Source organism: Drosophila erecta, unplaced genomic scaffold (assembly GCF_003286155.1).
Source record: "Drosophila erecta strain 14021-0224.00,06,07 unplaced genomic scaffold, DereRS2 tig00000055-arrow-pilon, whole genome shotgun sequence".
In the NCBI taxonomy this organism is placed as follows: domain Eukaryota; kingdom Metazoa; phylum Arthropoda; class Insecta; order Diptera; family Drosophilidae; genus Drosophila; species Drosophila erecta.
Genome location: NW_020825200.1, coordinates 13,675,639 through 13,698,668, shown reverse-complemented (window position 1 = coordinate 13,698,668; position 23,030 = coordinate 13,675,639). Strand labels below are relative to the sequence as shown.

At 47.7% G+C, this 23,030-nt stretch overlaps 2 protein-coding genes across 2 annotated transcripts; one reads left to right on the top strand and one right to left on the bottom strand.

Moving 5' to 3' along the window:
• Positions 1-4,236: 4,236 nt before the first annotated feature.
• On the top strand, positions 4,237-5,979 carry LOC6542315 (opsin Rh5). The gene is made up of 3 exons (XM_001969748.3): positions 4,237-4,769; positions 4,832-5,178; positions 5,240-5,979. Exons 1-3 carry the CDS (start codon positions 4,534-4,536, stop codon positions 5,803-5,805), a joined length of 1,149 nt encoding a protein of 382 aa, XP_001969784.1. The 5' UTR covers positions 4,237-4,533; the 3' UTR covers positions 5,806-5,979.
• A 4,727-nt stretch (positions 5,980-10,706) lies between these two features.
• LOC6541115 (WD repeat-containing protein 81) lies at positions 10,707-17,381 on the bottom strand. The gene is made up of 4 exons (XM_001969747.3): positions 15,505-17,381; positions 13,034-15,441; positions 11,394-12,969; positions 10,707-11,332 (listed from the first exon to the last, which is right to left on the bottom strand). The coding sequence occupies exons 1-4, from the start codon at positions 17,148-17,150 to the stop codon at positions 11,098-11,100; spliced, it is 5,865 nt and encodes a 1,954-aa protein (XP_001969783.2). The 5' UTR covers positions 17,151-17,381; the 3' UTR covers positions 10,707-11,097.
• Between the last annotated feature and the right edge of the window lie 5,649 nt (positions 17,382-23,030).

Here is a 23,030-nt window from a genome sequence, read left to right as displayed (position 1 = left end):
TGCGCGCCCCTCTTGCCATCTCGCTCTCGTTTCTACTGTGCAACAAGCCAGGCAATTGAAGAAGAACAAGAAAAACAAAAACAAGAAAAAAATACAAGTAAATATTGTTTGTTTGAACACCGCAATTTCTAATGCAAACACTCGCGCCCCTGCAAACGCTTGAACATTTTGCTCAATTTTGAGCAGTCATTTTGTTTGCTCACATCACAGGCCAACAGAAAACGGAAAATTGCCCCCAAACGCTACGCCTTGTGTTCTACGACTATGCCACTATGTATGCCATGGGGTACATGGTATGGCATGGTATAGTTTGGTATGGTATGGTATGGTATGGTATGGTATGGCACATACGCGATAAGATGGCGATGTCGATGTCGATGCCGCTGGTGCGGTAATAGAGAACTGCATGATGGCGCCCGCGGCGGAAGTTGCGGGCGCCCACTCCGGCCGGACATTTTGTTTTGTGCCCGTCATTTTGCTTATTGCACAAATTTCTACTCGGCCCGCAGCAAAAATCACAGCTTGCCATTTATGCGCCAAAAAACTATCGCCTAACACCGCCACGCCGTCGACTAACTAACAGCCGCGCCAAAGAAGCGGCGACTAAAAGCGTCCATTATTGTGGGCGTTCAACGTTTTCCCACATGAATCATAACAGGCAAGCAGCAGCCACAAGCCACAAAAAGAGCGTATCCCCCCAACTGAACAAAAAAAGGGGGGCAAAAAGCGAAGCCAACTATTTGCCTCGCGTGTGTGAGTGCGCCCCCAAGGCAAAATACAAAAAGAAGAAGCAGCATTCGATTCGACGGGGGAAACCAGTTTGTTGGCGCTGCTCCAAGAGTCCGCCGGCTATTCTGCCGGCGTTGGCCCCAAATGGCCAGTGGAGCTGTTGACCAGCGTATGGTCAGCCATTGATGTTTGCCCTGGCCTTCTTCACCGCCAGCAACCCTACTGCTCCAATCGGGAGCTGCTTAACAGGCGCAGATTAAGTGCTCCACCAATTAGCGCGATGAATGTGTACATTTTATACGAGTGGTGCTACAAAGTATTGGGGTGTTCAATTAAAATAAACTAATTCATTATTAATTTCAGCTGCTCTTATTATAGTATTAACTGTTTTAGTACCAATTTCACATTCATCTGCCTGTTTTAACGTTTTAAAACAACAGTTTCTAAAATATAACAATTTAACAAAGTGCAGCGGAACATTGCTCTCAGTTTACCCATACATAGACTTGTGTAATTAACATTTTTCCAAGTTTAATACCTTGAACTTGATGGAGCTCATGGCTGCGGGCCATGAGAACAGCCTTGAACCAAATACGCTCCAAGCGAAAGGGCCAGTTAAGGTCAAAGTGACCCTGGCACTGGCTACGCTCTAAAATACTTCATGCCCGGCATTTCTGGACGAGTGCCAAGTTGAGTTAACGACTTGGGGCAGCCCCCTACCCCTGGCTTGCCCCCCATAGTACGGCCCCATCACAGCCCATTCCCCTGTGGAGAGCCACTGGCCAGTCGACTGGCAGACCACGCCCTGGCCAAGCACAAATGGGGGAACTTGGGGAACTTGGCGTGAATGTGATTTGCGCCGCTGCCGCCCATCCACTTGTTGCGCGATCGTGTGCGCCTGTTACCCAAACTGGATTTTGGGGCCTGACTGACCGCACTATCGAATACCGGGACGGACAAGCGAGGCGTTGACACTTGCCAACGTACCAATCAACCATCGAACCGGCCGGGAACCACCGAACCGCACCATCGCACCATCGCACCAACGTACCATTGCACCACCGCACAACCACCGACCGCGCTACAGCGGGCCACACCCATTCGGGTGGGTGGGCTGTGGTTGACTGTGGGGCAATTAGCGAGTAACCTTAACCTTAGCTTCCAAAAAAGCTCAAATCGAAACCTGTGCTATGAGGCGCCCAAAAGTGTTTAGCTGGTGGCCGGGCCACCCGAAAAACCAGCGTCGAGGAAAACCCGGCGAGAGTTCATTTAACTCGCCACGCATCGAGTGAATATATTTGAGCCCCCATCCCCCCTCACCAAATCCATACAGAAAAAAAAAAAAAACTCGGAACTTGTTTCGACGCATCTCAATGCCACTTGGAGATTACATATATGAGCTGCTTATGTCATCGACAGTCGAGCAAAAACCCCCAATATATTTATGTGCCCCCCACATTGCCCTGCTCGTCCCCAAAAGTTTGCCAAAATTCGCTTTGACCTACTGATTGCCGAAAAAGTTTGCGAAATTTCGCAAAACTCGCAAAATCCTTGAGTTTCAAGGTGCGTCCTTCACTTGGCAATGGGAACGGCCCCCAAATTCCGGTCAAGGCGAGTGCTCCACCAGCCGAAGGTTAATGCTAGCGGGCGAGGCCAGCGAGAACGAGAATGAGAATGCCAGAGCGGGATGGCGGCTGTGTCAGCAGGGGTCTCGCTCACGCAATGCCCTGCAATTTGAGGCGTATTAGTATAACGATATTAAGGGAGAATGATAACTACATGAAAAGAATTAGTAAGTAAAAACTTCTTGTCGGTAACTGCCTACTCCGAGTCTTATGTATGAAGAGGAATTTCATAAATTCATAAATTTCATAAAATTTCATAAAATTTCATAAAATCAATTTAATCGGATGGGGAAATTTCCCTGTTAAAAAGGGATTAGTTGTATGACTCAATATAACTCATATTGTACAAATAAAATAATGAAGTATAAAATATAAAAATTTAAAGGACTTAACTAATTTATTTTTAATGTAGAGCATTAATGTAAAGCACGCTCAATCAACATTATTGTCAATATTTTTAGATGAATACTGTAAAACATTTTTATTTCAGAAAATGGAAACCATATCCAGAGAATGTTTACAAGAGCAGGGTGCACAGAGAGCCGCCTATTCGCGAACTGTTCTCGCTGCATGAGGGGTACCGTACAATGAACACGATATCCGCCTCGCAACAAAGGCGGAGCGAATCAAGTGTGGCCCTTTGTTGTTGCTATTGCTCCTTGTTTTTGTTGCCAGTGTTTAGCGGAGGATTTCGAGTTGCCGTGTTGTTTCTGGCGGCGATGTGATGTTGTTGCTGAGCTGTCGGCTGTGTTCTTGTCGTCATGTGTACGATATTTTCTGGCCGCCTAATGAAAATGTTGCTGTTTTTGTTTTTTGTTGTTGATATAATAAAACACGGCCGACGTTGCCGTGCCGGTGGTGCTGTTCAAACAAACATTGACTCAGGCGTCCGCAGGCAGCCCAGCCGCCGCCCCAAGCCGCAAGAACAGCAAACCGCACAAATCGCGCGAGGCGAAGCGACGTGTCGCGACGCGTTTTTTGCCGTCGCTGTCAGTCGTGAAGGTGGGTCATTGTGAAATGACAGCGCCGAACCAACCAGGCGCGCAGAATGCGCCCAACAGCATGCTCTCTCTGTGGCCGCCAGAGCGAGATAGCTCTCTGCTCGGTTGCTGCAAGGCAGCACCGTAGTGCCATCCCTGTTTGACGGCCGTCTCTGCATGCTGGGCGCCGGTGCTCATTTTTGCGTCTGAAAGAAACAGGTCGAAGTCGGGCCAAAACCCGCGGAAACGGAGATTAATGCGAATGTCGCTGCTCGAGGCGAATGCCGCATGCGGTCGGCTGGTCAATTCTGTGCTCCTGCTCCTCGATGTCGGAAAATGTCGTGCAAGTGTTCGCTCGCACTCGCATTTGTCGCTGCAAGCGCCAGAAAGAGACGTTACATTTCGAATTTGACTTGTTTCCGCCTGCGGTGGTCGTACCGCTAAGCGGGAATTCGAATCGTGCAGTCGCATGTGAGTTGATTGTTTAGTTGAATGTTGAGTTGAATGCGTTGAAATCTGACTGGGGGAAATTTATCCGTTGGAGCAGCCCTTATGGGCCATTAGTGAGCACCTCTTTTTACTGGTGCTGAAATATTAGTTAGTATACAAAATGGGAACAATGAGAAAATAAGATTGAAATTCCCTTAAGTAAATGTTCGCTTAGGTAATTTAACTATTTAATTGAATGCTTAAAATTAAATTTATTGATTTTTTATATTGTTAGAGCCCCAAAAAATAGTTATATTTTTAGTAATTACATATGTAGTAATGTATATAAAATGTATCTTAATGTATCTAAATGAACTTATTTATCTATTTACTTAGCTAACAATTTTTGTGTATCAAATTTCTGTGTTCTTGTACCGTTTAAAATAAGCAATAAAATGAAAAAATCTGTGAAATATATAAAATAAAAACGTATGTTTCTATCGAATGTATCTTTACTTTACTTCACGCTGACAGTCGTAACTTGACCGCCTCAAGAATGCTAAGCTGCGGCTAAGACGTTGGGATTATCCTTGCAGGTATGCACACGCACCCCAAGGTCGAATGGGCACCTCTTAATCCGCCTTAATTAGATTCTTTGGCGGGCTATAAAAGCGTTTTGACGGCACTTGCCCCAGGCCAAAGGTGACTCAAGTCGGAGGCCGGAATGTCGGGCTGCAAAGGAAACTAGATTTTGGAGCGGATCAAGCAGTATGCACCTCAACGGCCCAAGTGGGCCGCAGGCCTATGTGAACGATAGCTCCGGAGATGGCGGCGTCTTCCCCATGGGGCATGGATATCCGGCGGAGTACCAGCACATGGTGCACGCCCACTGGCGGGGATTCCGAGAGGCTCCCATTTACTACCACGCCGCCATCTACATCGCCTTTATCGCCCTCATGCTGTCGAATATCTTCGGAAATGGATTGGTCATCTGGATATTCTCCACGTAAGTAGAACATGCTAACACAAAAATCCACCTTTTACCCACCAAAATCCATCTTCTTTCAGCTCGAAGTCCCTGCGAACTCCCTCTAACCTATTGATCCTCAACCTGGCCGTTTTCGATCTGTTCATGTGCACCAACATGCCGCATTATCTCCTTAACGCCACAGTTGGCTACATAGTGGGCGGAGATCTGGGCTGCGATATATACGCTTTGAACGGAGGCATCTCCGGGATGGGAGCCTCCATAACGAATGCCTTCATTGCATTCGATCGGTACAAGACCATATCCAATCCGATTGACGGACGATTGAGCTACGGACAAATTGTGCTGCTAATACTCTTCACCTGGCTGTGGGCCGCTCCGTTCTCCGTGCTGCCATTGTTCCAGATCTGGGGACGTTACCAGCCGGGTAAGAAGTGGATACATCAGGATTCCATTGGTTTGCTGAACTGACTAAACATTCTTTGCAGAGGGCTTCCTGACCACCTGCTCCTTTGATTACCTGACCAACACGGAAGAAAATCGTCTGTTTGTGCGCACGATCTTCGTGTGGTCCTACGTGATACCGATGGCCATGATCCTGGTGTCCTACTACAAGCTCTTCACCCACGTACGCGTTCACGAGAAGATGCTGGCGGAGCAGGCCAAGAAGATGAACGTGAAGTCGCTGTCGGCCAATGCCAATGCGGATAACATGAGTGTGGAGCTCCGGATCGCCAAGGCGGCCCTCATAATATACATGCTGTTTATCCTGGCCTGGACACCCTACTCGGTGGTGTCCCTCATCGGATGCTTCGGGGAGCAGCAGCTAATCACGCCCTTTGTCTCGATGCTTCCGTGCCTGGCCTGCAAGTCGGTGTCCTGTCTGGATCCCTGGGTCTATGCCACCAGTCATCCCAAGTACCGGCTGGAGCTGGAGCGCCGCCTGCCGTGGCTGGGCATCCGCGAGAAGCATGCCACATCCGCAACCTCCGGCGGCCCGGAGAGTGTGGCCAGTGTCAGCGGCGATACCTTGGCACTCAGCGTGCAAAACTAATGGTGCAACTGTCTGATTAACGAGCTGAAATCTTGCTGAAGAACATATTAAGCTAATTAGTTAATAGTTGTAAGGCGTGCAATGAACTGAAAGAGTTCCAAAAAATACAAACCAAAAAAAGTTGGCATTGAAAAACTAGTGTTTCTTGTTAAATGATTAAAGAATTGAGTTAAGTCCTGGCATTTGCAGCTTTGATGAAAATTAACAAGTAACAAGTGGCATTCTTAAACACTTCATTTTTCTGTGACCGTTTAGGTCATTAAATCTATTTAGTTATTTTACTAACTGAACATTAAACAGTTTTGGCATTTATTCCTATTGAGTATATCGCTTTAAATTTACCATATCTGAACCGCTTGCTTACATGCAGAAATGTCTTTAAAAAACGTAAAATAATGAGAATTATAATTTAAAACTTCTACAGTTTGTTCTCAACATCTAATCATGTGAGAAGCGTTTAGACTTTGGGTATATTTTCCTTCCATATTCAGGGATCATATCCTCCTAGTAATAGGAAGATTAAAGATTCGATTATATCCCATTTTTAAGAGCATTTCAATCGCATCCTATCTAAAACGGCAAAAGTTAATCGAAACACTTTCGCTCGACTGGCGCCTCGTAGGGCGCACACTCGGAAACAGAAACTGAAACGGGGAACCGTAAAATGAAAGCGGCGGCGGCGGCGGCAACGGCGATTTCAATAGGTGGTGGCGGTCCGGGCGGGCAGTCCAACCACCGGCGAGGTTGAAGAAGTTGTGCTTCTTTGTTGCTTGCGCACATCCAACCAATCCGAATACGAAAAGCGGCGTTTCAATTCAGCGAATGTTCCACACGATACCAGGTGAACAGAGCCGCTAGCGACGGTTTACAACATTTGGACGCGCTCGTTGGAAGCGTGATTGGCTGGCCGAGTGGGTGTGGTGGTGGGCAGATCGAGACCGGATACCTCCGGAGCGAGGAGCATGGCAACAATGTTGCAGTTGTTCGTGCTGGTGCTGGGTGCTTGTGCTCGCACTCCAGTGCAATGGAAGCATGTGGATGCGTGTGTGCACATAGGTATAGGTACAGATACACATATGGCATGGCATATAGACCAGTCGAGTCAGTCGGATGTGCGAGCGAGTGGCGCAAAGTGGGGCTTCTTCTTGCTCTTTAAGAAACAACAAACATTTTTACTAGGTATGCAGCAGATTTAGCAGCATGCCGCCCGGCTAGCGAGCGATTAGATTTCCAATGGAAACTCAATAGAAACGCCGTTAGAAGCCGCGCACGCAGGTGCGAGCGAGACGAGCGTAGGGATTAGAGAGATGCACAGATGTGCTAGTGCACTCATCAGCATCTGAATGCTAAACGGTAAGTGGCAAATGGCTTGGGGTGGGGTATTGGGGTACTCTATAGCCCACTCGATTCAATTCTCCGGATAATCCAATTTGTCGATTCAATTCGCTTGCCTCTTCAGCGGCCCAACTTTTTCTTTCCGCTGTGCGCGGTGTGGTGTGTCGTTTTCGACATTCCTCTTATTGTGTGTGCCCGCCCGACTTGTTGCATGTAATAATAATAATAACGAACGAAACGGTATCGTAGCTGTTTAGTGGATGATTAAACTGAATTTAATCGTTTGCGAACAGGCGCTCAGCGTCGCACAGGCGGTCGTTCGGCCATTATGGCCGCTGCGTTTCTCGCATTGAAATTCATACACCGAGTTTAAATTGCCCACCGAATGGGCGGCGCTCTACGGTCGTCTCGCTCCCACACTCGTTCGGCGAGCACCTTGAGCCCCAGTGGCGAATTTGCTGCCTAGAACCGTTCTGACTCAATTATTCGGTGAAACACATTGCTGTAATCAAAGTGCATACGCAATTAATAAGTGCTCACGCTAGATAAATAAAGAATAATAAAAATGGCTGGGTGAATAAAATAAAGGAAATAAAAAATACAAAATAATAAATACAATAAAAAATTATGCATCACAATATTTAGTAAATAAAGATTGCTGATGACAACTCCATTAGTTACTTATTCTGTAAATATAAGTTATGAATTGGTGTATTCTAAAGGAAATTATTTATTATGGAACTGCATTGCCGGGTAAGCATCGGATTTTCCACAGGGCACTCACATTACCCGTTTGCCATCTCGCTTGCTCCCGCAGCACACAGGGCACTTCCGAGAGTCGACCATATGCCATCTCCGTCGCGCGACATTAATCGTCTTTCTATGATTTTGGCAATCCTAATAATGCCAATTCATGGGGTGGGCGCCTGTTAACTAGCAGCAGGCTTACAGCATTAACATGACGGAAATCGATAGCAGATGATGATGGCACTTCGGCTTCTGGATGGCACCCACTGGCCATCCTATCCTGCGGCTCTGTTAACATTTCAACGTTAAAAATTCGATTTTATAGAATTCCAGCAACGCCCCGAAGAGCGAGAAAAGAGTTCGCCCAGATACATGTACATATGTATATGTACATATAATCGTAATTACAGAGTCGAGACCAAACAAAAGGCCCCCTTGGCATTGGAAACGCTCTAACAGCCAAGAAGCCACTTTCTACGCATTCTGCGCGCCTCTTAGTTATTATGTCAGATCTGCAATGTGCGACTATAAAATACGTATGCGGCCGGCGAGAATTTATTGACTCGACGCCCCCAGTTGGGGGTGTGAGTTATAAAATTGATGGCATAAACTGTCTGGTGAATTTATAAACCACACACCACCCATTTCACATTTGCATTTCCTGCCCTCCCAGGCGTTTTTTCGAGTGTATGGTAACATTTAGTAGCCATTTTATGCGCCACCGCGTGAGCAATGAACTTTTCAGCCTGCCAACCACGAGCTGCCCACTTCTGGGGGCCTGGTAAAAATTTTCGGTTGTATGTTGGTAACATTTTGTGGTCCCAAAAAATGTTTGAGCCCGCCAGCGGAAGCGGCGGCAGCTCTGGCAACGCTTCTTGCCTTAAATCCCCCATCCCGCCTGCTCGGTTCCTGCATCGTTGGAATTTTTTGGGGCGGCATTCCATTCCCCCGAACGACCGCATACCTTGAATCGCGTCGAGAGCCAGGGTAGCCAGGCCAGCGCACGGGATCGAGGCGCAACAGGTGGCCGCCGCACCGACGGCCGCACGGCAACCCTGGTCGGGCGTTCCACGGCCCAATGGCATTCCTAACATAACGAGCCGTCTGCTTTTTGCGCTGCTTGCCTGTTCGGGCAGCTGAGTGAAATTTCATGCAGCGCGATTCTCACAAATTTCGAATTCCCCACATAGTTTCGTGGCGTGCCGCTGGCATTTGTGTTACTTTTGCCTCCGTTCTCCTCTACTCGTGATTATGACGTTATGGCTGGTGGCTTATGTTATGGTCATATGTATGGTGTATGGCTTATAAGCAGGGTGGCTGGCTTTCCGCTCGCAGTGTTTTTTTTGTACATACATATGGCGCATCGCGACCTTCAGTGGGCGGGTCAATGGACTAGCTGAATGGCAATTGTTTATACTTTATTTATAAGTTAGAGGACACAACGACTGAGTTTGATATTCGAGACCTTGAGTGGCCTCTAAATGACCCACATAGAACCATTAATTGAAAATCATTATCTACGCATATAAGAATAAATACTTCTATGTACCATATGTAACATGAGGTATACATTAAAACTTGGCCAATAAACAAAGAGTAAAAAATAGTATTTTATATTCATAATCTTTATCTAGTTGTCATTGTATCAATCAACTGGGCAGAAACAAAATATTATTACTAAGTATCAAAGTTATACCTAATATAAAAAAGTATTACTTATTACTAAGTGTATACATATGTATCTAGATACCTTGATGAGGTAAAATCTGAGTACGAAATGGGCAAGGACTGTGGGTATACGCACACTGAAAATAATTTCTTAGTAGCTTGCCAACCTAAAGTGCATTACTTGAGCACAGTCTTGCAGTGAGAAAGACCTGCTGGGCAACATATGGCGAACCACTACCAACTGCCCAACTAGTTGGTTCCATCGAGTGCAGGAGTGAAGGAGATGCTTTGGTGGGGAGGAGGGCTCAATAACCCCTCTCCAGATTACGCACTCCATCGATGCGACTCCTTAAATTCAAGGTTACACCGCTCGACTGGAAGACCCCAATCTCGTCCAGCTTCGTAAGACGGAGCCAACTTGCCGTGAGTGTTCCACTCCCACTGGCCGAAAGTGGGTGGCAGTGGAGCTGCTGGAGTTAGACGCACTATTGTCCTCTGTAAATCCTCATTGTAACAAGCGCCCAGAATCATTGCCTCACGCACAAGTCGCCCTGACTCCAGACTTCGCAAAAGTGCAGCGACAACAGCAGCAGCACAACAGAATGCCAATGCAAAAAAGTTGCCATAAAGAGACGTCGACGACGACGACGTCCCCATCTCCGCATCACCATCGCCATCGCCGTCGCCCAAAAATAAATGCAACGCCTTCGAATGGACGATCTCCCAGATACTCCCGCTGGCCCTCCATCCCGTCCAGGCCCTGGAGATCTCAACCCGTCGGATGCAATGTCCGCTGTTGCTGGGATGTTGCTGCGTTTGCTGCTGCTCCCAGCAGGTTCATTGGCCCAGCTCAAGGCGATGCGAAGGCAAGGAAATCGAGTGGAGAAGCACAGCGAAAATTGAACGAGCAAATCATTCAGATTGCGTCCCGCAAACTGGTTTCAGGGTTACGACTGCGAAGTACGGTCGTTATCGGCTATAAACTCTTCCCGATGCATTCAATCATCTTGGCATTCTTGGCAAAGTGCTTCCGTTCAGTAATACTTAAACTTGGGAAGGTCCTATGCTCTGCAGAGATATAATATAATATTTGACTTATGAAATACGAAATAACGTATCCTAAAACTACGAAATACTAATGAACCCATTTGGCTTTTACATTTTTATTGTTTTCCTGTATCTCTATATAAATATTTTACCTCTTTCCGCTTAAGTAGTTACTTGTAAATACAATTTTGTCTTCTATTGTATGGGCATAGATATAAATATATATAAACTGTGGACCTGGAATGCTTTTACACGGCATAATTTCAGCTTTGAGTATGAGAAGAAAGTAGCTACTGCCTGTGCGATCGTTAGTATAATAAATATATAGCAATGCAAACGCTACCTCGATACATAAATTCATTGGCTTAGGCGGGGTAGGTTTCTTAGCGACGTCCAACCGCGTTAGTTGCATTAAAATAATATTTGGTGCCGTGGAATATAAAATAAACTAGACTAAAATATCAAAGTATGGTACAATGGTATGATGCCAACATTCTAGCAGAGCAGGGCAATGTTTCCGCTCTCGTTGCCAGCGAGGAAGGCTCGGTTCAGGGGCAACACGGCCAGCGAGGTGAGCACACCGCGGAATGTCTCCGAGCGAAGCTTGGTGATGGTGCTGAAGGCGTGGGAGTGGGCCACATCTGCATAGACGCCCACACGGTTGCCAGTGGTGGCATAGACCAACGACGGGCCAACACTCTGCAGGAAATGGGCGGGTTCCGGGGGAGGTCTAAAAGGAACCATGATATTAGTAACTTAATATGATTGATACGTCTCTGTGCATCACTCACTTGAGTTGGTAGTGCATGATGCCATCCAGGGCATGCCAGACGGCCAGGCTATGATCCAAGGCGGAGCTCACCAGGAACTGATCACTCGGAGCGGCCAGCTGCAGCAGATCACATTCCATTGGTCGCCACGAGTTCAGCACCATGCCAGTGCGCGTGTCCAGCTGGACGATGCATCCGGACGAGAGTCCTGCTGCCAGCCAGTTGCCGGAAGGGGCCACAGCCAGGCATCGGACGGTAGCATTGGGCAGAGAAGCATTGCACACCCGCCACTCGTTCACGTACTCACAGCTGCGGGCATCCACCATCTTGACAGTGGACTCCGCTGTTCCGGCAATGACCAGCGGTGAATGGGAGGGCAAACACTTGACTACTGTGACAGCACTATGACGAGGAGCATCCAGAATGCCAAGCGGTCTTCCTATAAACGGATCCCACAGGTGAATGCCCGAATCACAGGACACCACATATCGCAAGGACTCCAGGAAGCCAAGTGAGTTAATGGACTTCTTGTGCGCCGTGTAAGTGAACTGGCAGGCGCTCGTCTTGCGGCCATCTCCTTCGCTGCGAAGGGACCACAGCTTCACCGTCTTGTCCTTGGAGGCGGAAATGAAACTGTTCTCATTGTCCAGGGCATATATAGCTCTCACAGAGTTGGTGTGTCCTACAAACGACTGCAGGCGTATTTGCTTGAGATTAAGAGTCTGATTGTCCTTCTCATTGCGCGTCGTCTCGTTGCGCCAGTAGGCCAACCAGTTGCCTTTTAGGTGACGAGTCTTGGGCATCTGGTCCAGTTTGTACGCAACCATGTCGATGAGTTCCACATTGTTTCTGGCCACTTGCAGGCGGTTTCCCACGATCTGAGTGCCAAAGCTGTTGGCGGCCAGTTCGCAGGTGGCATCTACTGAGTCCACATCTTGTCCAGAACTCACACTGGTCGCTAGTTGAGTTTTGCTTTGTCCATTGGGCTGCTCGTGCTCGTGGCACAAGGTCAGCACGAAATCCAGGTTGCTCAGCGTCCTCTTCATGTTGGCCTCGCCCAGGAAGCGCAGGAATGTTAGATAAGCGGTATGTGCCAGCTCCGGTCCAAAGACATCCCTCAACTCCTCCAGCGCACGCTCCGGCTGCGATGCGCCACCAACGAGCGAAAGATTAGCGAGATCGCAGGCAAAGTCATTTGGCAATCCAAAGGCCTTGTTGAAGATCAGGAAAAAGGGATTGAGCAGCGGCTGACAAAGGTGTTCCCGGGTCATATCCGAGCCCAAGCGAACGCTCAAAGAGTAGATCGCATCCAGAAACTTCCGCGCCAACAGCGAGCGTCCCAGATAACCGCTGGGCATCACAAGGTTTGTGGAGCTCAAAAGACGCAGAATGGGCAGAAGGATTGCATCTAGCATTATGTGCTGAAGGTGCTCCATGATACTGGCATCGGTTAGACATGGAACCATGTACTTAAGCAGCTGTAGGGAACTGATTATGGCTCCCTCGAGGCTGCCAGTTATTCGCTTGGAGCACAGACTAATGAGTTCGCTGATGTGGGGGAAGTACTGCAGCAGCAAAAAGTTTTCCCCATAGAGAGCTATAAAGGACACGGACAAATGATGATTTTTCAATGTGATTAGAAGATCTATAGCTTAGCTCACCCGCAATGGACATGAGGCACTCCAGGACTCGAGCTGCACTTCGGTCGCCCACGACCCTCGCGTTGGCAATGCTGAAGTAATTGAGGTTGGCTGCATCGGGACTGGAACTGAAACTGGAACCACCATCGTCCACCTCCGGAAGCAGGTTCTCTTGACCCACGTAGCACAGGGAGAGCAGTTTCAGAAGGTTCCTGGTGATGAACCGAGAGGTGAGCACCGGACCCAGCCGATGCGACAGCCACACCAAACTCTCGGCACTCATCTCACTGATGCGGTTGTTCTGCACGGCCTTGGCTTCCGATAAGCGAGAGATGACCGATGCCTGCAGGGAGTCCGATGCCTCCGCTTCCGTCTCCTCCGCCGGTGGAGGCAGCTGCTCCGCCGCCTGGCTGATCAGCTCAAAGCTGTCCACACTCTTTCGGGAACCAATATCGCAGTCGATGGCGCTCAGCTGAAAACTACGACGAATGCCGCCGGCAGTGGGACACATGGGAATCTCAATGGTGGGCGATCGCGGTCCTAGGGGAGGTGGAACCAATACAGGCGGCGTTTGACCCTCTCTTAAAGACAGTTTATCTGGCGAAATTCTTTCTCCATAGATGAGTTCGTTGATCACCAGTTTATCCGGGGAACCATCCGATTCTCGGGCTTCCTCCGCACTGGCAGCACTGGTGCTGGGACGCATGTCAAAGGAGTCAATCGACTTGCTGTCCTGAGTGGACGCCCTGTCCTGGTCGTCCTCGAAGGTGAACAGCTCCTCAATGTCAGGTTTCACTTCTGGTGCAACTGTCTGATGAGTTTCGTTTTCTGAGGCGTAGTTGAGATTTTTACTCGTCCTTCTGCTTCCGCCACTGTGATAGTGGTAGCCATTGCCCTGCTCCGGTTCCTTGTAGCCGCCAACTGCTTCAATGAGCGGCGCTATGAAGTGATGAAGAAAACAGCGGAGTCCGAAACGAACAATTAGTCGAAGCAGGAAACTGTGGTGATAAAGCTTCACCGATTTCCGGGACTTGAACGAACTGCTGGCCGAGAAGCGGAGATGGCCACCACTGTTTGTGGAGCCATTGGAGCCGCCGTCGTCCGGGGAACTAACGCTCTCCACATCGTACAGCTTGAGCAGTGGTTGCAGCAGATGCTGTTGGGTTTGGGACACTCCCAGTGCCTGTGCAATCGGATCGAACAAGTTCCAGGCAGTCAAAATCGATGTGCGTTCATCTCTTAAAAGGTCTATAATGTGCGGAAGCAGCAACTCAACCGGAGTAAATTGCTCATAGGCAAAGGCCATGGGCTCAAGAAGCCTCTTTACATGTGCACAGCATGACATCACCTTGCACTCGGCGATCTTACGTTCAAACAGCACTCTCTGACGATCCATCTCCGTGTATCTGTCACATTCCCTGCCTCCTTTGCAACTGAAGTGAGTGTGCAGCTCCAGTAGCACTGCATTAGCCTCAAATGCATGTAGAGATCTGACAAGTGCATAGACGGCCATGTAGTGGCTAGGAAATGGAAGCAACAAGTTGCTGAACATGGGCTCCAACAGCTGGGCAGGATTTGGCGGCTGTGGCAAGCCTTGATCCTCCTCTCCGGGCTCCTCCAATTGAAGCAGCAGGCGCACTACGCGGCGCACTGGCTTTGGAAGTTCCTGACGATGCAGCTGTGCCACCGTCCGGCAGGCGGAGAGTCGAGCCTCAAAGGTTGCAGCCAAACCATTTCCCATCAGAAGTGGTCGCAAACGTTGCATGGCGAAGAGTTCAATGATGAGACATCCCAAGACGTGCAAATCCCGCTCTTTCCTGGCATTCAACAGATGCTGCAGACAATTCCTTTTTTCTCTCAAGAGATTCTTAGACTTTGGGGGCATCTCACCACCACTGGCAAACAGTTGATTCGTGAACGAATGTTCCGCTGAGTTCTGCTCGAACATCAGATCACTGCTGATCATCTTCTCTTCGGGATTGGCAGATGCCCGTTGTTGTGGGAAAGTGCGTGCGTAAAACGCCTCAAGAGCTTCCAGATTGTGTAGCAAAAGCGCTGGATTATAGTTTTCCGGCAGTTCAATGAAATTTGTGATTGCATAGAAATTGGAAGCTGATGCGGATGCAGAGCTGCTGTGAACAGAGCCGTTTGAACCATCGTCACCAAGACGCAGAGATAGGTGGGATGATCCGGTTCCACTCTCAGCATGCAGGTTTTCCGTACTTTTGGCTAGGCGCTTCGAGGGACTGGCGTACAGCTGGCTTAGCCTGGGTGCAGTTTTACTAAACCAGGGCGTCGCATATCGACGTGGAGGATGTGCGCTTGCAAAGAGCTGGACGATGCCGCGCTGGCTGAGATTCCTGTGCTGGTCCACAAGGGTAAGACAAACATTCTTTGATTTGACAGCCGCTTTGCCACTCAGTTTGTATCTAGCATGGAATAACAAAATTAATAAGGATCAATTAAGTGAACTTAGTTCAAAGAAAATTCACCCGAAGTTGAGATCAATCCAGTGATGCAGTCGTTCGCTTACGTACTGCGACTCCAAGGCCTCGCGGTGCTTGCAGATGAAATCCTCCGGACAGGTGGCCCAAGCAGGCAGCTCGAGATCCGGCAGGTCTTCGTGAATGCTCTTGAATATCATGGGATCTGAGTAGAACTCGGGGATGCACTCGTCCGGCGTCCATTCCTGGAGTCGCTGTATGGACACAGGATACTCGGCGGGCACCCAGATGGGACGCACATGTGCGCAGAGGATGGCCTGGGGCGTTCTCCTCGCCATATATACAAAGTAGGTGATCTCGGAAAGAAAGTCGGAGACGTGGTGAGGCGCCTGATCGCCGATTGCTTGATAACTACCGTCTGCGCTTCCATGCTGGCTTGCATGGGCGTACATGAGATCCAAATGGACATCGCCCTTGTTCAGACGATACTTGCTTTTCGTCAAATCCCGCCATGCGCCTCCTCCGCGTCCACTAAAGTCAGTGACCCAGGGCATAATGTGGTGATAGGCGGCATTGGTCAGACTCCTGCCACACGCATTGTTCAGGATAGTAAGATAGTCAAAATTGGACAACTGGCCATTGCACCACATCTCGGCATACTCGCGCAAGTTGAAGTGGGCGGGATCGTAGGCGAATCGCAGGTCGAACATGGTGCTGCTGGGTGGAATCGGTTGCTGCGACTCCCTCGCCTCTCCCAAATCCTCGCTGGCCAGTGGCGTAAGGGGCGACATGTCCTCCCCAGCCAGATCGCCGTCCAGCAGATTATACTGCAGACGAGGAAGGACTTGCAGCCACAGATTCTCCCGCAGCACAATATCCTGCAGACGCAGATCGCCCAGAAAAAGTCCCTGTCCTTGGAGATGCTTCGCTAGCTGCACGATCTGGTAGATCACAAAAAGTGTCTTGTTGTAGTTCTTTCCCAACAGAGCCGGACTGAAGGTGATGCAGTCAAACAGGCTGCATTCCAAAGCTGGAGGATAAAAGAAGACGCTGATGTGCGTGGAGGACTCAATGGCCACCAGAGCAGGCAAAACGTTGGCATGACAGCTGCCAGGGGCACACGAAGTAGCATTGGATGAGTCACTACCTCCGTCACGATCTAGCTGACAGTGTAGCACGGGACATTGATACACCCGCTGGATGAGCTCTTTGAGCACTACATCGTGCGGTTGTAGCTGGCCCTGGCCACTTGGTGGCTTCGACGAGGGAGCTGCAGGGCTTGATCGGCACATTTTAACATGGGCGCCATTGTACTTCCTGTAAGCCTCCTCCCAAAGCTGCTTGAAGTTGCTATGGGCCACAAAGGATACTGCCTGCGAGTAGGAGAGCGGCAGTTCGGATGAAGGGGCATCTCCAGAGATTCTAGGCAGCGGGTACACCCTTGACTGCGGCTGCTTCCTATAGGTTTGCACCAAAATCCTTGTCCACGGGTGCTCCAACGGCCCAGCGGGATAGGACCTGCGATCCAGCAGTGGCCAACTGGGAAATTGAGTCAATCGCCTGTTCCGCTCCAGCGACTGCAGCCACGCCTTGTCGCAGATCAATTGGAATCTACCATCGCCGCCCGCCTCGCAAACATGTTGCGGATCCACTCCGATTTCTGGCCAAATCTGCTCACTGTCGCTCATTTTCATAGGGTGGGTGCTCCAATTGCCAATCCTGCGATTTCAATTCGCTGCTGCCTGCCACCGCGGTTCGATCACATTTTTCGACTGGGCGAGGTTCGATCTAGTTCCGCCATAGACTTTTTGCCTTAAGCTCTTCGATTTGTTGGGTGTTTCGAGGATTTTCTGTTATCTTATCAAAGAACGCTGCTATTTTTTTTCGCGAACTTAGGAAGTCAGCTGTTCATCAATGTGACCAGTCGCAGCGCCCAGCACTTGGAAATTGTACAAAAAATACCGAGTGGTATTTTAGATCCGTTTACTTTTAGAACACTAGGCGCGAAAATTTAAATTTGGCTATAACCGAAATTAATTCGGTTTCATAAGCACGAAAACTATGAAGCACTAAGAAAAAGAGCTATTCATTTGCTTATTGGTGAATTATTATGAATAGACAGGAAAAATGCGACGATTCGTTTGAACGACGAACAGATAAATCTTGCTATAAAGTGCGATTTTGTATGTTGCGCAAATAAATGTAAGAAAATTAAATAAACCTTAATTTCAATCGCTTACAGTACTCACATCTTTGAATACTTATTTCTTAGTATTAGAATAATATTCAAATATTGTTAAGAAAACATTCGAGCAATACGCCAAGTCCACAGAAACTCGTATTTGTGTTCGGCCTGCTGATCACACATGTTCATTTTCAGCCGAAGTCAACAACTTCCATGTAAGCTCGGCATGCGACGCATGTGGGAAGCACTTCACCGATAATAAACGCAAAGTAATCAAAGGACGTGCTATCAGCAGTCAACTTTTGGAATCCGAAGAGCCAAATATGCACAAATATATTGATTAAGTCGGCACGGAACGAACTGCTAAACAAACTTTCAGCGCCTGATTATTTTCATCGGTGTCAAAAAAAATATTTTTTTTTTTCGTTTTAATTATCTTGAGGCACCAATTTATTTTTTAAGGCGTCAACTAAGGGCTTACACCTAGTTATTAGCTGTAGGCAAGCGAATAACAAAGGTAATTTGCCTAAAGCTCATTGGTTAATCTTTGGTGTTTGCTGCCCTCGTGGAAATTCCCACGCTCCCCTAGCCAAATACACCGCATTCTCATCCGAAATTCTAATCTTATCAGTTGGTCGGTTTCGTATGTTGCCGCCCTCTGCAGACCGACTTTCCCCATCTCGCGCTGCTCTTCCTGTTTGCGAACGGCACTTGAAAGAGCAAGTTTAAGGTCAAAATGCTTGGTTTTCACATGCATATATTTTAGATTACCCTGTTGACTCGCAAGCGGCATACAGCAGCAGTTTCATGTTGTCTGCCCCCAAAAAATTCACCATGCGTTGCACGGACTCACTTCCGTTTCGCACAAACTGGAGGTCATAAACATGGCATATAAATATCCGAATCACGTGTTAAAGGCTTGTCTTCGGTTCCAGCTGTCCAGATGTGGTTAGGAAGCTCAGTGGAGCTGGGTACTTGCAAAGTGCCACAATTAAATGATGTGCATGTGTTTGCCTGCTAAAAGTTCTGACCACTTTTCACACTTCAAACGAGTTGTGCAAACAAGTAAAAGGTTACTTTTTACAGGGGCTGCATCTTGACTGTATATTAAATCATGTATCAGGGCAGAATGCCAGTCAGTCCCCCGTTTGGGGAAAAACGGAATTTTAGCAGTACGAAAATAACCCGTATACGACACGAGTGCTGCAATTGCTTTTGGCTTATAAACTTTCCCTTAGCTTATAAAGCGGCGCACACGACAGGCGATCAAAGTGAGATATGGCCAATTAAGTTATTAAGCCCCTTGAGAATGACGCACCCATGCGATTTGCAGCTCTCGAAGTCGTGCTCCACTCCAGCCCACAAATCGGTATCAATGGGAGCCGCAGGTGGGGGATGCATCATATATGTCACATGCGCAGATTTGGGAGCTATGTGAACCATGTGTCCCTGGCTGAGGCGCGGAGATTCCCGCCTGCGCTCTCGCGACCAATCTTATCTTTTGCCTGAAGCCTTGGTACAAAAGTCGCACTATAAAGTCACTGTCGGCTATAAAGATTGGTGCCGATATTATGGTTAGTAGCATTGTAAAAGGCACCTTTAAGATAGCCAACTCTGGCCGACCCGTTACGCCCGTTCCTTTATAGTTTTTATGATCGCCTCGAATATGGCCATATTAGAACAGTACGAAACGTACCCAGAACTTACTGGCCCATGGTCCATAGCCGTAGCCCCATGACCCCGTGACCCCATGGACTTCAGCCTTCGAGCAGTTAACCCCACACCACTCTGCCCGATCTACAATCGACTCCATGCAATCCAATCCATTCCACTCCAATTTGGCCAAGTAATTCGAGTCTCGTGACGTTTTGCGGTCTGGGCTTTATTTCAGTGAGCTCGAGTGTTTTCTCAGCATCGCCGATGACCCTCGAAATGTCAATAGAGCGGCCATTTGCTTGACTCGACTATTTGTTGGCTGTTTTAATTACTTAAGTGCTTACTTGCTGCATTTTACTCGAACGATTCCCACTATTCCGGCCAACCGATGTCGATCACCCGTTGAGATTTCGCTCGAATGATTTATGTTGTTACAAACTCGTTAGAGGCATGTGTCTAAAAGTGCTCTCATTCGATGACTGGCTAACACGAATATAGTTGCGGAAATACAATTGTCCTTTTAGGACTAGAAAACACTTCATTCTATATCATGAGCTTGGCATTTTAAGCACAGTTTAGGCAGCGTGATCAGCTGCAGATAAAGGATATCTTATCGCGACGGATATAACTTGATATACTCTTAGATTATATCATCATTACCGCTGATCCCTGCCATAAAGATAGCATATGCTGATGCTGCTATCTGTTGCCAAAGAAATTCTCTAGAGCACTATTATTCGTTCAACCAGCTTCAATTGCCTGCCACTCAAGTGGCCGTTCATAAAGGCAGCTAAAAATATTTGCGCAACTATTAGTTTTCTCCCCCTTTATATGGTGATGATGATTGATACCTCCTCACCACTCAGAGTTCCTGACTTATGTCCTTATACCCTCTGCAATCTGGAGGTCTGTTTCTGTCTGGAATTCATAGATGAAATTTTCACTTGATTTGCAGGCTTTAATTGGCACAGACATGACCGATCAAGTTGACTAGAAAATTCTGGAGCATTTCAAGGCGCACTCGCAAATTTCCTTGAAGCGTTGAAAATACGATCCTTATCTGTTAAACGCATCGTTTCATCGTGTTTTTCACGTTGTTTCTGTGAAATCTCTGGATCAATCCGATTCTATTTACCGCTTAGTTAATACGTAATAAAACACATATTTTGAGATTCCCCTGCTATCATGTCACTCGAAAAGAGTGTGTAATTTTGCGTTGATATATGTACATAATGTTTGGCGGCGCCCGTCGCATTCCATTAAACGACTTTCTGGCCGCTTCAATTCATTCGCAGTATAGTATAGTATACATATAACGCAAAATATTTGGTATGCGAGTTAAATATTGAGTGCTATATTGGTCGTCTGCGGCGAAGTCGGTCCATCCGTCCAACCGTCCAACCGTCCAAACTACCAGTTCAAGCTGGTTGGGTTTTCGGTCATGGACGTTTGGAGCCAGTTTAAGCTGGATTCTAGAGTCCGTCGAACATGTATTACCATCCATTACCATATCGACGGCTACATTCAGAATATTCGTATAATTTATGTGGACAAACATCTCAATTGCAGAGTAGCATCATTTTGCGCAGCATGCTTCGCTGACTTAATAAAGCCAACACGAGATGATCGAGTTTGAAGATCAGCATATCGCATATCAGATATCGTGGATCATGGATCATGGATGGTGGATGGTGGATGGTGGATGGTTCCAAGCGGATCGGATGCGATGTGCGTGCGGCTAATTGATGGGGTGCACATCAATTGAAGTTTGTCACTTTTCATTAAAAAGCCAAAGGCGGAATATTCCCAGTCCATGTTCATGTCCAAGTCCATGTCGCTGTCAAGCTGGAATTCACAGCGAACGCCGCTTATCTAGCCCAGTTGTCACCTGGATGATCTCGAGTCTGGACAAAGTGTGCCATCGATAAGGCCGGCAAAGTTTAACTGATAAACATGGGGTACACTTCGCTCTGGCTTTACATGGAGAGCACTCGGCAATGGATTATATTTCCGGCGATAATGACGGAGACAATGCATGTGCCAAACCTTAGCGGACGCACAATAATCCCGCCCTAAGTACAATTCATTGAGACACCTTTTCGAGTACTTCCTCGGGACACCGAAACGGATCGCAAAATATTCCACAAGTCACAAGGCAAACCCATGAAATGTATACGAGTATATCGGCAGATATATGCGAATATATAAGCGAAACAACGAATGCTTATTAATAACCCAGCTAAGCTGCATTGAACCGCATCTGTAACTGGTTAAGCCTTCAGTTTGCGAGTGCGCTCCGACTTATGCAGATACAGATACACCCGTATAGTATAGCAATTCATCCGAATTCGACTGAAATCGAAACTGAGCCCGTAATGAATTCGGAATAGCGAGCGTACCATTGAGGTGTCAGGGGCGGTTTGAGGTGGTTCACCCGGCTAGAAGCCCATTCTCGCGACCACCCACCGCCCACCGCCCACTACCACCCCCTCTTTTCCAGCTAGTTGCATTGCATAAAGTCGCAACCCGCCTCTAACCGGTGAAAGCAGCCGACTAACTAATACAGCCAAACTGCATCTAAACTAATTCCAAACTAAAGCAATACCCTACGCTGCAGCCAGCCGGGTAGCTAGGCTGTGGCATAAGGAATTGTGCTTCCGCTATCACTCTGCGGCCATCGATGTCCCATTTTATACATGTTCATTTAATATGTGGCTCGGTTGGATGGCTGAACAAAGAAATGTGCTGCTGCTGTGACATACTTGTGGGATTTAAAGTATATATAGGCATATAGTTTTATATCCAGACGAGATACCTTGCCGCGTGTATAAAAAATGTAAATGTTCTTGAAATGTTATTTTTAAAAAATGTGTGCAAAGCGAGAATAGTTTATTACCGCACGTTTTACTGGGCTCCTATTGTTATGCCGAACTTTAATCGGGGTTGTGTCTTGTATCTTTGAACTGATTACTTAGTTATAAGTACGATTAATCAGTGGGAATACGATTATTCAGTTCTATAAATAAGATAATATCAATGGCAAGATAAGCCTCTTCCGTAGGACTAAGTGCTTTCATTTTCAACACTCAACACCCCATTCTATGGAAATTCTATATTAAGACAAGGCAATAATTCCCAACTCGCATTTTGTGAATACATATGTAACTACTTGCAAGGGTAGGGTATGCTTGGGGGAAAGTTCTGGGTAAGAAGCCCGTGGACCACGATAGTTTCATTGGGGAAATCGGCAATGGACAGACGCGTATTTCGCTGGGTGCATCTGGGTGCAGCTACCTTCCAGTCTGGGCCATTCTTTTGGCCAATGTTTCGGTTTCGGGCATTCCGGTTCCGCGAGTTCTGAACTGAAACTGGCTGCACACATGCATGTACATACATAGTAAGGTGCGTTTTTCGATTCGCGATCCAATAGCTTATAGAGCGACACAAAGAGAGCGCGTGCAGGTGAGGAAACCCGTTGAGGTATTCAGCGCAGAATCGATTGCCCGCTGATACCAACTGAAATCGAAATCGAAATCGGGCTTCAATTGGCCAATAGCTGTGCGTAGTTGTGGCATGTGGCGGCCCGATGGCTGATAGAATGCGATTGGATCGCCGATCGACCCTGCCAAGATAGCGACTGCGTTTATGAGGTGCTACAAGGCATGCACAGAGAGAAAAGCCGTCAGCTTTTCAACTAGCAAGATTTTAAAATATTTTCAAAAGCCAAATTTAT